Below are 16694 nucleotides of genomic sequence, written 5' to 3' on the forward strand. Positions count from 1 at the left end.
CAGGGTTAGTCCCCAGGGGTCATTCCCACCCCCTGCCATTTAAGAAAGTTCTAATACCTTGTAAGTGGTTAAGATCCCCACCCCTAAACCATATATATTCTGGTTTGTCATGCTAAGATGGTTTGAATGATATACAAGGTTAGTCCCCAGGGGTCATCCCGACCCCCTGCGATTTGAGAAAGTTCTAATATCTTGTAAATGGTCGAGATCCCCACCCCTAAACCATACAATTCTGGTTTGTCATGCTAAGATGGTTTGAATGATATACAGGGTTAGTCCCCAGGGGTCATCCAGACCCCCTGCCATTTGAGAAAGTTCTAATATCTTGTAAATGGTCGAGATCCCCACCCCTAAACCATATATATTCTGGTTTGTCATGATAAAGCACATGAAGTGAAATACAGGGTTAGTCCCCAGGGGTCACCCCCACCCCATGCCATTTAAGAAAGTTCTAATATCTTGTAAGTGGTCAAGATCCCCACCCCTAAACCATATATATTCTGGTTTGTCATGCTAAGATGGTTTGAATAATATACAGGGTTAGTCCCCAGGGGTCATCCCGACCCCCTGCCATTTGAGAAAGTTCTAATATCTTGTAAATGGTTGAGATCCCCACCCCTAAACCATATATATTCTGGTTTGTCATGATAAAACAAATCAAATGAAATACAGGGTTAGTCCCCAGAGGCCACCCCCACCCTATGCCATTTAAGAAAGTTCTAATATCTTGTAAGTGGTCAAGATCCCCACCCCTAAACCATATATATTCTGGTTTGTCATGCTAAGATGGTTTGAATGGTATACAGGGTTAGTCCCCAGGGGTCATCTTGACCCCCTGCCATTTGAGAAAGTTCTAATATCTTGTAAATGGTCGAGATCCCTACCCCTAAACCATATATATTCTGGTTTGTCATGCCAAGTGATTGAATGATATACAGGGTTTGTCCCCAGGCATCACTAATGCATATAACTTTACTGGACCAAACCAATTTTCACTGGACTTTGCCCAATGTCAGGCGACCCTGGAAATTACGAATTATGGGAGCTTCGTTTGGGAGTCTTCGTAACAGCATCCTGTTACAATCATTTCTTGTTCATATTTGTCTTTTTGTTTATGTGTATCATAATTGATTTATTGATCTTTTTTGATGGTTTATTTGCATTCTATATTTAATTGGCTCGTTATCTTACCCATATGCAGTCACTTCTAACGATATTGAAATTGAGGAAATATTTTTTTGGCTGATAAGGACACTAAAGATAGAACTGAGTCGACATCTTTAGATGTATTTATTTTTTCATTATCCTGAAAAAGACCTCTTTAAAAATACTCATGTACAGAAGCTGTGCTGCTTAGAAAAGGACACACATTTCTTTAAAATTTTCCTTAACAGCATAGTGAGGGCTTCAGTAGGGTACCCTTCTTAGGTTGCAACGTCACTTTTAAGCAAATTTAAGTAAAAAAAAGCTGTAAATTAAAACTCATACTAAAATGACCAATTGTAAAAAAAAATTAGACAACACACTTACTGTTTTTATTGTAATGGAAAAGTAATTTTTTAAGAATGGTTTTTAAATTTTCAAAGGTTGCAGGTCACAGGTTGTTTTAAATGAGACATAAGGTTGCAAGGTCGCTTGCCAAACCTCCAAGGGTGCAGGTCACCGAACACTTCATCTGTACAAACTTGCAGAATACTGTAATATTGAAAAAGTATTATATCTATTGAACGATCAGATCTTTTTTTGTTGGGAGGATTTTTATTTTGGGGGGAGGGTGGGGGGGAGGGGAGAACTAAGTGGTTTCAAAATCTATCCCAATGCTGGATGGTTTATTGAATAATGCTGACTTTGCAATAGTAAATTAGTAAATGTTAAGATCGATTCAATGTCATGGGATAGTATTTAACAGCTTTTCTTGTTTGGTCATTTGGCATGTGATATTTACTAATTTCTCAGAGAAGGTCCATGGTTCAAAATTGTAGGTACTGCAGTAAACAAATTCATTTTTGGAGAGATTTAAGCTTTGCTATTTCTTGGACCAAACTTGTTTGCAAGATTTGTTATGTGTCGTTTTACTGACCATAATTTTAATTGTTCTTAAAGTTCAAATTTACATAATTTTTTTTTTATTTTGCAATTTTACCTTCATTACGCAAGTAGCTAAAAATAAACCTCTCGGAAAAATTTCCCACATGACAGTATAAAAGACTGACCTAAAATTGTATGAATGAAAGAAAGTAATTTTATATCATACCCTTTCTTTTCCATTACAATAAAAACAGTAAGTGTGTTGTCTAATTTTTTTTACAATTGGTCATTTTAGTATGAGTTTAAATTTACAGCTTTTTGAACAATTGTTAAGAATTGAAAACAATATTTCTCAGGTGAAATAACTTGCTTTAGGTGACTTTTGTTTAAGATTTATCTGATTCTCACCAGAGCAATTCTGCTTTCAACAGCTATTGTTTTGTTTGAAGATCTGTTGAGTAGAATTAAACATCTGAAAGAAATTGATTAACAGATGCATAGTTTTGGGGGAGTGAAACTAATCAGACATACAAAAATGAGTTTTCATATACCATTCTGTGTTTTACTGTTATACCTTTTTTTCCAGAAACTTCTTGTGTTGTTAGATTTAATTGGGTCAGCTGATGTAGCATTCAGAAATTTTTTCCCAGAGACATCAAAAGAATTTGAAAATTTAGTGAAACTTGGTGAGTGCTTTTTGTTATTATCAGTAATGGATGTAATGTGATTGTGGTTTTGAAAAAAAACCTTTTATACTCAATTAATTCATTTAAATAGGCTTTAGAAATGTTTATACCACAAGTAATTTTGCAAAGAAGTCCTCTGAAATTCATTCATATCTGACCAGTTAATTTAATTAAGAAACAATCATCATAATCAAACATTGGTTAAAACCATACCAAAGAATAATGTATCATCAGGCCATTTTTTTGGCCCCTTGCTTTCCAACATAAAAAGTTATTGTAGGCCTTTGAAATCTTGTAGATCTTCACATGAGACGATCTGTGTCAGATATCTAATTTTTATGCCCCCGCCGTAGCAAAAGGGGGTATTAAATGTTACCCTTGACCATATGTCCATCCTTCTGTCTGTCTGTCACTCCATCCCATTTTAGTTTCCGCACTCTAACTTCAGTTTTCCTCATCCAAATTTTATGAAACTCATACACAATGCTAAGAACCACAACACGCAAACAGAGTTCAAATTTGGCTTGTTAGTCATTTACCTTTCTAGAGTGATGCCCCTTTTGAACTTGGAAAATTGCAAAACTTGAGCAGGGGCATTTGTGTCCTCAAACACATTCTTCTTTTATTTAATTTTTGTATAAACATTTTTGTTTTTAATTCATTTAATTTTGTCTATATATTAACTAGAAGTCTTTAAAACGTCTTGCATTGAAAAAACAAACATCCAAAAATGCCAAAATAGCATCAATTACATATCTTTTCACTATTACTATTTAAATATGAGCAAGAGCCTTTCTTCTTACAATATTTTTTTTATAGATTATTTTTATTTGAGATAAAATTATTTGGGTAAGAATGCTGCTTGTATTTAATTTTACCCATTTTAGGTAAGGAGCTGTGGCATGATTACCAATGAGACAACTGTTCATCATTGTTTATTTCAGGTCAAATATGCCAACTTCAATTCCTTGCTAGTATCATCATGTCCGAGTGACATCAGCAATGACACTTCTGTTCTATTGCCGAATACAGTATATTTTCCCTTTTAATTGTTTTTTATTCCCCGAGGGGAGCATTATGTGTTAACCTTGATCTTCCATCCTCCTGTCTTTCCATCCTTCAGTCTTTCATTCCATCTGTCTCATTTTCATTGCAAAGCTTGAGCAGGGGCATTCATGTCCTTAGACACATTCTTCTATTATTGTTGTTTGATTTGGTAACTGTTCCATCAAGATATATAGCCCATATATTTTTTAAAGTTTTATATTTTATAATTTATTGAGCCTGTCGAATGAGTTGTAACCTTATATATAAAAAAGAAGATGTGGTATGATTGCCAATGAGACAACTCTTCATAAGAGACCAAATGACACAGAAATTAATAACTATAGGTCACCGTACGGCCTTCAACAATGAGAAAAGCCCATACCACACAGTCAGCTATAAAGGCCCAGAAATGAAAATGTAAAACAATTCAAACGAGAAAACTAACGGCCTAATTTATGTACAAAAAATGAACAAATAACAAATATGTAACACATAAACAAACGACAACCACTGAATTACTGGCTCCTGACTTGGGACAGGCACATACATACAGAATGTGGTGGGGTTAAACATGTTAGCGGGATCCCAACCCTCCCCTTAACCTGGGACAGTGGTGTAACAGTACAACATAAGAACGAACTATAAAAATCAGTTGAAAGAGGCTTAACTCATCAGATGGATAAAAATACAAATACTACAAATACAAGTGGACGTGGCAGGGTACTTGTACATCCAAACAACAAAAAGACACTAAGTACAGATCTGAGAGTACTCGCAGTTACTGACAGCTAGTTCAAAGCCACTAAAAACTAATAAAAAAAAATCATGCATCTAAGACTTAATTATCAATCCGTACACATCCAACATCCAATGGATTTAGTGTAAAGACAACTTTAACAGTCAGATAAAAACATGATCTTGTGCAATGCCAAGATACAGGTATCAACAGATTGTAGATCCATGAATGTGTATACGTATATAACAATAATATTTAGTTTGCTTTTAATTTACTGATAACAAAATCAATATTAGTACCAATAAAAACAATATTTAATGTTCTTATTACAGTGTTGAATTGGTAACCTTTTAGAATAAGTTTATTTAAAGGATAAGTTTTTATGAAATTATTTTGTTTTTGGGGGAGGGGGGGGGGATCTAGATCTATTAATGGTAAAGATCATTTGGTTATTTTTTATTCTCTTTTTTTCAGAAAAAGTTCTAAATGAAAAAGATTTTTTGAATAAAGAAGGTATACGAAAGAGGTCGCCATTATTTGTAACAGATAATAGATTTTCCTACTTTGGTGGTGGAATTGAAGATGATCATATTCCTTTTCTTAGAAAAGGTAAGATATAATTATATAACTGTGGACTCACTATGATTTTTATGGTACTAATTTGTATAAAGTCCATTGGTATAGTCATCAAGAATTGAAGTGTTTAACTGCTTCAATTTTCTATAGGTTTATCATGTCAATATGGATTATTTTATTTAAACCATGAATTCAAGTGTTCAGGAAAATACAATTCTCCTACAATCCACCAAATTTTGTACCTTTTAAAAGTAGATAAATACACTCTACCGGTATACATCAAAATGAAAAAAAGACAAAAAAGATGATCTTCCTCCCAGTCATTTAGGAATCAAGCTTATATTTATGTTCTTCTAAGCACACACGTTACAACAGTATGGTATCTGAATATTTGTCGGATTTAATTTGATAACTTTGAATCACAAACTGAGTTTGCTAGCAACCTTTTTTGTAACTATCAAATACAAAATGGATGCCCCAATTCATATTACAGTAGTATACCAATGTTAAAATCTCAGAATTCCATTTAGAAGATTCAAGTCAAGATAACAGACACAAACTAAGGGAATCACATGAACTGTTCAAATAAGTAAGACTTGGTCCGTTGACAGGGTAAGCTTCTCCTGCTTAGCATGCATACTCAGCCAAGTGAAAGCATAGTCAGTCAGAATGTCGAAATCAGGAATAGGACACAATCGTAAGGAATTATTATAAAAACTATCATATTAATATGTTTTCTTTTGAAGGTGTAAAAATTCTCCATCTGATATCTAGTCCGTTTCCACGTGTTTGGCACACGATGGGTGATGATGAAACTGCTATAGACTATGATGTTACTGACAATTTCAACAGAATCTTCAGGACATTTGTTGCTAATTATTTAAGATTAGATGCAACCGATTCAAACTGTCGCAGAAAAAAGAAATAAAATTGTTAATATTTTTCATAAAGTATTTATGTTATGTTTGTCAATAATAGTGTTTATTTGTTATTTGATTTGAGATATATACAGTACTCAGAACAATCCTGTCATGTTTGGTTCAGAATGGTAGCACACTTATTTGATTGATCTCAAATCAAAGCCCACTGACTTGAGTATACTTTGAGTTGGGATTGGTAAAAGTTAGTTTTCCCTTTATTGTCATTTCAGAGTAATAGGACTTAAGCCATCAGATTGAAGGAAAATTTTCACATGTCATGCCCTCACTTAAGTATTATACTAGAAATTTACTTCCAACTTGACGTGTTTGTTGCCATTTTTAGCTCACCTGACCCGAAGGGTCAAGTGAGCTTTTCTCATCACTTGGCGTCTGTCGTCCGTCGTCGTCGTCGTCGTCCGTCGTCGTTAGCTTTTTACAAAAATCTTCTCCTCTGAAACCACTGGGCCAAATTTAACCAAACTTGGCCACAATCATCATTAGGGTATCTAGTTTAAAAAATGTGTCCGATGACCCCGCCAACCAACCGAGATGGCCGCCATGGCTAAAAATAGAACATAGGGGTAAAATGTAGATTTTGGCTTATATCTCTGAAACCAAAGCATTTAGAGGAAATCTGACATAGGGTAAAACTGATTATTAGGTCAAGATCTATCTGCCCTGAAATTTTCAGACAAATCTGACAACCTGTTGTTGGGTTGGTGCCCCTGAATTGGTAATTTTAAGGAAATTTTGCAGTTTTTGGTTATTATCTTGAATATTATTATAGATAGAGATAAACTGTAAACAGCAATAATGTTCAGCAAAGTAAGATCTTCAAATAAGTTGTCATGACCAAAATTGTCAGTCGACCCCTTTAGGAGTAATTGCCCTTAATAATCAATTTTTAACAATTTTTCGTAAATTTTTGTAATCTTTTACAAAAATCTTCTTCTCTGAAACTACTGATACAAATTTAACCATACTTGGCCATAATCATTATTAGGGTATCTAGTTTAAAAAATTGTGTTTGATGACCCCGCCAACCAACCAAGATGGCCGCCATGGCTAAAATTAGAACATAGGGGTAAAATGCAGTTTTTGGTTTATATCTCTGAAACTAAAGCATTTAGAGCAAATCTGACATGTGGCAAAAATGTTCATCAGATTTAGATTTATCTGCCCTGAAATTTTCAGACAAATCCGACGACCCGTTGTTGGGTTGCTGCCCCTGAGTTAGTAATTTTACAAAAATTTTGCAGTTTTTTGTTATTATCTTAGATATCATTATAATATCTAATATCTAATACTATTAATTATGATTTTAACCTTATTTTACATGATTTCCAAAGCATCAGTAAATACAGGTGAGCGACACAGGCTCTTGAGAGCCTCTAGTTTGTATTGAATTTGAAGAACAAGAATGATTTTATAAAAATAAGAAGATGTGGTATGATTTCCAATGAGACAACTCTCCACAAGAGACCAGTTGACACAGAAATTAACAACTATAGGTCACCATAGGGCCTTCTACAATGAACAAAGCCCATACGGCAAAGTCTGCTATAAAAGGCCCAGAAATGACAAATGTAAAACAATTCAAACGAGAAAATTAACTGCCTAATTTATGTACAAAATAATGAACGAAAAACAAATATGTAAGACAGCAACAAACGAAAACCACTGAATTACAGGCTCCTGACATGGGACAGACACATACAGAATGTGGCGGGGTTAAACTCAATTTGCCTTTTCAGAAATATGGGCTTTAAATTGTCAAATTTAAGGCACTTTATTTTACCTAAGGATTACGGCAAGGTTTTTTGCAGGGCTATTTTACTGAAATCTGATTTAGTGCCTCCTACCTACACACTATTCTTGTGGCATTTTTAATATATATGTATACCATGGATGTTAAAAGATGACAAAGATACCGTGCCTATAATTTTAGTACAACAGATGCTTGTTTGTTAAGACAAATTTAATCAGTGGCAACATTTTGCTAAAAGTACCTGTTGTTGAAAGTAATTGCTGAGTTTAAACTTGTTTGAATATAAGGTTATACCATCTGATACAAGCTATTATGTACCACCTTTGATAAGATTTTAGTATAACGATAAATTTTTACTTCTGTACTCGTACTCTGAACAACAAATTTATTAATTTTGTAAAAAAATTTCCTTACTCCTAACAACAAAATTATTATATTTAAATTTACCTGGGTACGTTGTTTTATTTATCGCCATTTTGTCCCAGTATAGAGTTGGCTTATTGACACTCTTATTCATATTTTTTTTATTAATACCTGTAACTTCTGTTATATAGGCACCTACGTTTTAATATTGTATTTATATTGTGTCATAGATCAAACTTATTCGTTTAGTGTATGTGTACTTGTTTTTGTTAATATGTCTTTTTGATTGAGTTAGGCCATTTCAATTGATATTTTATAGTGTGTCTTTGTATGTTGTTATGTTACACTACTATATCATGTTAGGTTGAAGGTTAGCGCCTGTTAAAACGTTTAAACCTGCTGCATTTTTATGCACCTGTCCTAAGTCAGGAGCTTGTTGTTCAGTGGTTGTCGTTTGTTGGTGTGGTTCATAGGTGTTTCTTGTTTCTCGTTTTTTATATAGATTAGACAGTTGGTTTTCCTGTTTAAATTGTTTTACACTAATCATTTTGGGGCCTTTTATAGCTTGCTGTTCGGTGTGAGCCAAGGCTCCGTGTTGAAGGCCGTACTTTGACCTATAATTGTTAACTTATATACATTGTGACTTGGATGGAGAGTTGTCTCATTGGCATTCGTACCACATCTTCTTATTTATATTATGCTTGAACAATATTTATGCCAATACTAGAATTAAGGCGATAGTAGTTTACTGATGTTCAAATCTCGTAATATGATGCAGAGGAGACACATCAAGATAACAAACAAAAACTAAAGGAATCACAGGAAATCAAAAGGAGCTAGAACGTGTGTGTTGACAGAAATTTGAGACAGCAGAAATGATCAGCAGTACAACATTTTGATTCAAACAGTCAGTTGATTTCTAGTCGGGTAGGAGTTATTGTCCTTAATGACGATTTTTGACCTGTTTTAGCATTTCTGTCTAGTATTTCATAACCTCTTTTTATTTTTTAAAGAGACTGTGTTAAACAGCATACAAATCAACAATACAAGACTATGTCTAGAATTATTAATTGACTACTTGGGACATATTGCCCTTAAATTGCATTTTTCAGCCGTAACATATTCTTTTGAGTCAAGACACAGACTCATTCTTTATGCTAATCAATTGATGATGGCGTCTGCAAAACTTGCAAAGTGCCGTTTCAGTCGTTCTTTCTCACAACTCAAGACATCGGTGGTTGAATATACTTAGAATTTCGTCTACAGTTGTCACTAGTTTGTCAACACTGAGGATTGTGAGTTTGAACCCCTCTCGTGACAAGGTTCGTTCGACTGCGACAATGACTGCCAGTTTACCTACCGAGGTCGGTTGTTTTCTCTGTGTATAAATCTAGTTTCCTGAACCAATAAAAACTTACCGCCATGATGACCAAAAAAGAGCTAAACAAAATTTTAAACACTAACAAGTAATCAATCCTCAACCATGCTGGAACAGTTTTAGCGTCAAGAGTCAACCTTGGGGATGATTAAGTTTGTGTAATATGAACTTTCAATTTAGATACATAAACGCCACACAATCGGACTAGGGATAACTTATATATAATTAAGGCTGAGATATGTGAAGTTGATGATTGGAAAGGTGGAATCGTCACAATATTTGATAGATCCTACTTTGAAGTCGTTCATCAGTGTTAATATAAAAAAAAAACTCATCAAATAAACCAGGCTATATATTAATTTTATACGGCAAATGGGAGTTTCGTCTTCAAAAGAACCATCAGTGACGCTTCAATAAAATAAGTTAAACGTCAAATCAAGTACGGAGTTGAAGAGCTATATATAACCCAAAATTCCGAACGGTTTTGCCAAATACAACTAAGGTAATATATGCTTGGGGTAGAAATTCCTTTTAGTCTCGGAACAATTCAAAGTCTTAAAACAGTTAATTCATACATATGACCATATCAATGACATTTCATGTCAATACAGAAGTGCTGATTACTGGGCTGTCGAAAATTGGTCCAAATATGAGGCTGACTTTTTTCTATTAAGAATTCCTAATGTCTAGTTTACTTGAATGTATGGGGTGGCATAAATAATTTGTAAATATTTTTTGTCGTTATTCTATTATGCAAGTATTACTATGTATATTTTGACCAGATGAGCGATTTAGACTATCATGTTATAACTCAAACAATTCTCAATTGAAACTACCGTTGTCTAAAATGTTGTATATTTGTATAACAAAGTAAGAAGACAATAAGAGGTCAATCGAATCAATAATACTGTTGATAAATGGAACAGAAGACGTCTAAGAACATGAATCAAGTTAGGAATATGACAGTTGTCATCCATTCGTTTGATGTGTTTGAGCTTTTGATTTTGCCATTTGATTAGGGACTTTCCGTTTTGAATTTTCCTCGGAGGTCGGTATTTTTGTTATTTTACTTTTCACCTACCAAAAATATGTCATTTTGATATTTGTATTTGGCTGTGTTTGATTATTTGCAGATCCGATCTAGCTACTACTTTTGCAATTTCCTTTATCTTTTATAGTCTTTACGAAAAGATTCAAAACATAGTATTAATTGTAATCTAAGGACACTAACTGTTTAAAAGGGTAGATTTAAGATTTTTGTCATGTTCATTTAATTGTAGATTTTGTCTTGCATATCATTTTTGCTGCTTTCAATTTCTAATTATCATTATGATTTGGAAGGTAATGGCCAAACGGGGGTAAAAATCACAAAATAAGAACAACAAATCAAGTCAGTGTAAATATTGTTGATGTTGACATATTTGCACATCAAATCGGGATGATTTTGGTTTTGCTGTTTAAAGTTTATTCCATCTATCATAGTTTGTAAGAAAGTTGACCCAAAATTAATTTATAAAGCTGGTATTTAAGAGCAATCACTCATATAATCTCTGTCATGTGAAAGAGAGGCGATAGATATAATGGGACATTCAAACTCACAAGTCGAAAATAAACTGTGACCTATTGTAGATCTAAGAGCTGAGAGAGAGAGAATTTGTAAAAGTAGAAATGATTGCCAAACTAAATAAACTCACTGTAGATACCAGGATTAAAATGTACACCAGACGCGCGTTCCGTCTACAAAACACTCACCAAGGACGCTCGATTAAAAAGAGTTAAAAAGTCCAAATAAAGTACGAAATTGAAAAGCATTGAGGACCCAAAATTCCGAAATGTTTTGCCAAATACAGATAGAGTTATCTATTACTGGGGGTAGAAAATTCTTAGTATTTCGAAAAATTCTAAGTGTATGTAAACAATTAATATATAATAATGACCATATCAATGATATAAAATTAAAACAACACGCTACAAATTTCATGCGTCCGAAGCGTTTTTCTAGATTTACCTTCATCAGGAACGCTCAAAGTCGAATATTTGAAAGCCTAGGATGTATAAAAACCGAAATAGTTGAAGAGCTTTATGACAAAAAAAGGACATTCATGTTAACACAATTGTATAATATACTTTTTCAAGATACATGTTATTGCAGAAATGCCAAAAATTGTAGACACACGTAGTTTAAGGACAATACCTCTATAAGGAGACGACTGACATTTTACTTTTTTGTAGATCCAGATTAAATGTCTAATTTTTCTTTTTACATATTCTCTATCTATTTTAATTAACGAAATAATTGTTAACAGTACTAACAAGCGCAAATATCTACATTGTAAGGCAGGGTTGGCAAAAACCCGGGTTTTATGAGTATTGACCAGCCCAATGGGAAATATTGGGAAAACCCGGGTTTTACTGGGTTTTACAGGGTAATACTTGGCATTACTGGGTAAAATGAAATACTGGCCTGAATTTTAAAGAGAATTCAGTGATTAATCACAAATGCAATACATTAAAGATATTTGTAAAAATAAAACATAGTATTTTGATTTATAACTTTAAGTTTAATGTTTGAGACTCTTATTATTATGTAACACAAGTGTACATGAAGACACATTAGACAAATACGAAAAGCTTTTCTCAACAATCCTCTTAAAAATCTAGTATTTCGACATTCTGTCAAGCTGTTAACATTAAGCCAAAAATTCAATTTGATTTGTTTAAATATATAACAATTAAGAAATAACAATTGTAAGTAAAATTTTTTTAATTTTTTAAACAATATTTGTTCATTGCTAAAAATGTTTACTAAGCAGTATATATATATGTACATCCCTTATTAATTAATTAATTATTGATTTCAGATTATAACACAGATTTGTTTATATAACAATAATCAGGCTTTTCATTTCTAATAAGTGTTAATGACATGTCTCCTTAGGGTGTTTATTTAGCAATATGATTGTACAACAATGAAAATTTACAATTCACTTAAACACTACAATAAAATTCATTTTTTTTTTTGGTTTAGATTATTATACTAACAAAGCTTAGAAATTAACAAGGTATCCTAAAATGTGCAAAACTTGCATTCTACAAACATTCTGGAGAAAAGGAAGTAACTGCATTTTCAATCCTCTAGAAATGACTGTCAATGGTTACCTGTATAAAATGTATATATTAAGCTATAGTACTATGCAAGTACAATAAGTCTTTACTATTCTGTTTAAAAATAAGCTTAAAGAAAAACCTTAAAAAATTATGTTGCCCAGTATTGCCCAGTATACCCGTGTCTGGAAATATTGCCAAATAAACCCGGGTTTTCCCGCCCGGGTAAGACTTTGCCAACACTGTAATGTAAAGGCATAATTGCTTCAAGGACTAATTCATAGATCTTATCTAGCCGATTCTTTACTGCTCTTTTTAAAATTATTATAGTTTTCAAAAAGAAAAAAATCTAATATCATTTTTAAAGGAGTCGATTGACAACTGTTTTCATGTTTGATTAATTTAAAAATCTTTGTTCAATGATTATTCTAACTGTTTACAGGGTTTTCTAAGATAATGGTCAAAATGCAAACACGAGAAAATCGTCATTCAAGAGCAATACCTCATTTAAGGTAGCACTACAGTCTAACAATGATTTTTTGAAGATATTTTTTTTATCACATAATTTTAAAGTAAGTATTATTCTGCACAGTTTGTAAAAATCCCAAAGTCATTATCATATCACAACAGGGAGTAAATTGATAATGAACTTATGTAAATAAAAGCACATGTAATTAATCTAAATATATAGGCATTTGGGAGGGGCTAATATGTCAATCATCTGTTGATACCAGTGTCCAGCTGTTAATCCCTGACCACAAGATAAATATCTCATTGCATTGCAACAAAACTAATTTATAAAACATGGAAGTTTAGAACAGAGAAAAAGAAAAAGATATGAAAAGGAAAAAATTTAAAGGGAAAAAATCTACCAAAATGAAAAAAAAACTATGGAAAAGAGTGTGAAAGTATCTTTGAAAGCCTCTGACTGCCTGTATAAATTTCTCTCGTCTTTGGTCTTCTACATTTAAAAATAATTTTAGGCATTTTACTAATTTTAAGTTTATGTGAAATTTTTTAATTCCATAAAACTCATAAATCATGTTGGACAGTCTATTTTCAAGAAGGGGATGGTCTTGATCTTTTTATGGACATGAATTTTAATTTTAATATTTTAGCTAATTTCAGTCATCATGGTCATATTATATTTCTTTTTAAAATTCAAATGAAAATTATTCTTTATAGTGAGAATAATGATGTTAAATATTAATTATGATGCAGCTGGCAAATCCTGTTATTCTCTTATCTTAGACTGTCTGGACAGAGGCGGAGCTTTGTCTTTATTTAATTACTACATCACAGATGTTGGTCAAATCTGTGACGTCAAACTCCCGCCAAATGCCAAGTTAGTGTTATACAGTGCACACAAAATGCAAATTTTACAGCATTAGAGCATCAAAGACACAATATGTGTGGTTCTATTGATAAAGTAATGGTGTCAGAACACTCCTGGGGTGTTCCCAGTGGAATTTTTGTATTTATGTGGCATTTATAGGGGTTCTTAAGAGGAAATTCAGTTTTAAGGTCATTTCTCAGAACAATTTTTCATGAGAATTGTAAGGAAAAAATGAAAATAGAAACTTTATGGGTACCCCTTTTGGCTTGACTTTGATATATGTGATTGAAGGGAGTATTTTCTACAATACCGTGTCCCAGTTTTTGGATAATTTGTTTCTAAATGAATTTATAGGTCTCCAAAGATGAAAGGTGAAATGAGGTTTGGCATCCAGCAGTAAAAATAATATATCTTATTACTGGAGGCATATATCAAAAATCTGAGACACGGTTTTGTAGATTGTGAATGGTTGATTAAAGGGATGAAAACAAATTTTTACTACCATTTGACCTGAATGTGCCATTTTCATCCAAGTTGGAAGACCACTTTTTTGGCAATTAATGAGCTATATTTTGAGATTAATCATGCCAAAAATAAATTTATCTATAGATTATGAAAGAGTTATATTTCAGCTTTAAAATGAGTTAAAGATTTTAAAAATCCATTGAGTAGTTTTGGAGAAATTATTCTTTAAAGACTGTTGGTTGGAGTCAGAAAATTCTGACTGTAGTGCTACCTTAATGTATATATTTGGTGGAAAAGGAAATAGTTAGATCTTAGATAAAGGAAGATGTGGTATGAGTGCCAATGAGACAGCTCTCCATCCAAGTTACAATTTATAAAAGTAAACCATTATAGGTCAAGGTACGGCCTTCAACACGGAGCATTGCTTAGCAATCTGAGCTTTTTTGACCCGTCAAATATTCACTTTCTGTTATGGTTTTCATGACATTAAAACATGACTGTCATTTTACCTTATTGCTCTTTTTTTTCCAGCCAAAGCAGTCATTTTGGTTGATTGACCAAAACCAAAAAGACACAAACTTTATACTGAATACCGAAAAGGATCATCATCAATTGATCCAATAATTTTTTGGGATTTCTTTTTTACAGTTTTGTACGATGACCGGCTACGGACGACGAAAAAGGATATGAGAAGGTCCATATGGACAGGTGGACTAAAAAGAAAACAAAATGGCACATAACTTGAACAGTTTTTAAATCCTTGAAACTACACTGAACTATTGTTCACATGTTTAGGTTTTGCACTTATATTTAAGGAATGATTGTTCGAAGAATTCTATTCAATTGTTGCAAGACACGGGACATTGATGTGTATGCTCTATACTAGTTTTAAAGGTGTATCTTCTTTTATGTGTGCGCTGCCTTATGTTCTAGCGTTCGACCCCAGTTTGAAATTTTGCAGTCTAGACGAATGGATTACCCTATTCATACGTTATATCCCGCCAAAGTATCTAGCATTGATAGTGATATTCCCCGTGGTTGCTTGAACGTTTGTATTGTTTATGAACGCTCAGCGTGACTGTCAGACAATTTATGACAGTATCTGTATGATTCAGTTACTAGATATAATCATGATAATGTATAAATAATTATTACCCTGCAGCTGTATTTAAATATACGCAAATGTAAAGTGATAGACATCTAGCAAAGATTCGGCATTGTAAAGTATCAACACTCACTGTAACTCATTAGAAGACACTGCTAGGGCTGTAGAGTTCATTTCATAGGTGTAATAAAAACTGTAACAAAATAAATACATATCTTCTTAGTTTTATATTTATACAATAAGGCAACTGTATCATCTTGTATATTAGGACAGTATAACCTTGTCAAACATTTATGCAGAACTCAATTGTGGAAAAAAAGTCCAGCTTGTAACATGGACTTGAAGTATACTCATTTATAACTGAAATGTAGAATATATATTCGTTATTATATACTTTTATCACAATGTTTCTTGCATTATTATTTCTTTGTCTACTTGATTTGGCCCTTTTATATTTCGAGCGTCACTAATGAGTTGTTTTTGGAGGACGCGCGCATCTGGCTTACACAATTGTAATCCTGGTATATGTGATCAATAACATCGATCTATCAGGGAATCAAATAACTATTCAAATGTTGAAAAGACGAATGTCTCACCTCGGCTAAGTATGTTTGTTTGTTTGAGTGTGTATAATGGCACTTTCAGCGACCTCTGCTATATCATGACAGTCACTTTAATTGTGGACGTAGAACGGAGTCCAAGGAGAAAAACACCCAAGGCTTCATACAGACACTCATACTTCTCTTACACAATATTTATCAACACGGAATCATCTTTCCAGGTTACTTTGCCACGCACCATCAGTATATATTTTTAGAGAACAGTTCACTATCGCTTTTCTTTGACCTATTGTTTTAAAACGAAAACAATGTTATATATGATTTTTTCCATTTATTGGATTTAAAAGATTTTTGAAAACCTTGACCGCAACATACGATCCAAAATTGTTTGCATCCAAAAGGTGCCATGGTGGATATTGAATCACTAGAAACAAAACAAATCCAGATCAAGGGTTGCGGCCAAAGTAAATTGTTCTAAACACTGTTATAAATGAGGGGAAAATGGACCAAAACTGACTTTACAACACAAATTATGCATAATTAGGGATCTTTTTATAATTTCATTGTGGTGTTAAAGCGTTGACCGAAGCACTTTGTGTATGAAACGCGGAAGCGGTTTAC

The 16694-nt window shown here is 33.1% G+C and overlaps 1 protein-coding gene across 1 annotated transcript in view; it reads left to right on the plus strand.

The window, feature by feature from the left end:
- Positions 1-6062, plus strand: part of LOC127699203 (glutaminyl-peptide cyclotransferase-like) — a 45006-nt gene extending 38944 nt beyond the window's left edge. Inside the window, exons 5-7 of the mRNA XM_052202970.1 lie at positions 2615-2714; positions 4972-5106; positions 5820-6062. Of these exons, the coding sequence (XP_052058930.1) occupies positions 2615-2714; positions 4972-5106; positions 5820-6001 (417 nt within the window). The 3' untranslated portion in view covers positions 6002-6062. The remainder of the gene's footprint in view (positions 1-2614; positions 2715-4971; positions 5107-5819) is intronic.
- The last annotated feature ends 10632 nt before the right edge of the window (positions 6063-16694 follow it).

This window comes from Mytilus californianus, unplaced genomic scaffold, assembly GCF_021869535.1.
Source record: "Mytilus californianus isolate M0D057914Y unplaced genomic scaffold, xbMytCali1.0.p SCAF_4, whole genome shotgun sequence".
Lineage (NCBI taxonomy): Eukaryota > Metazoa > Mollusca > Bivalvia > Mytilida > Mytilidae > Mytilus > Mytilus californianus.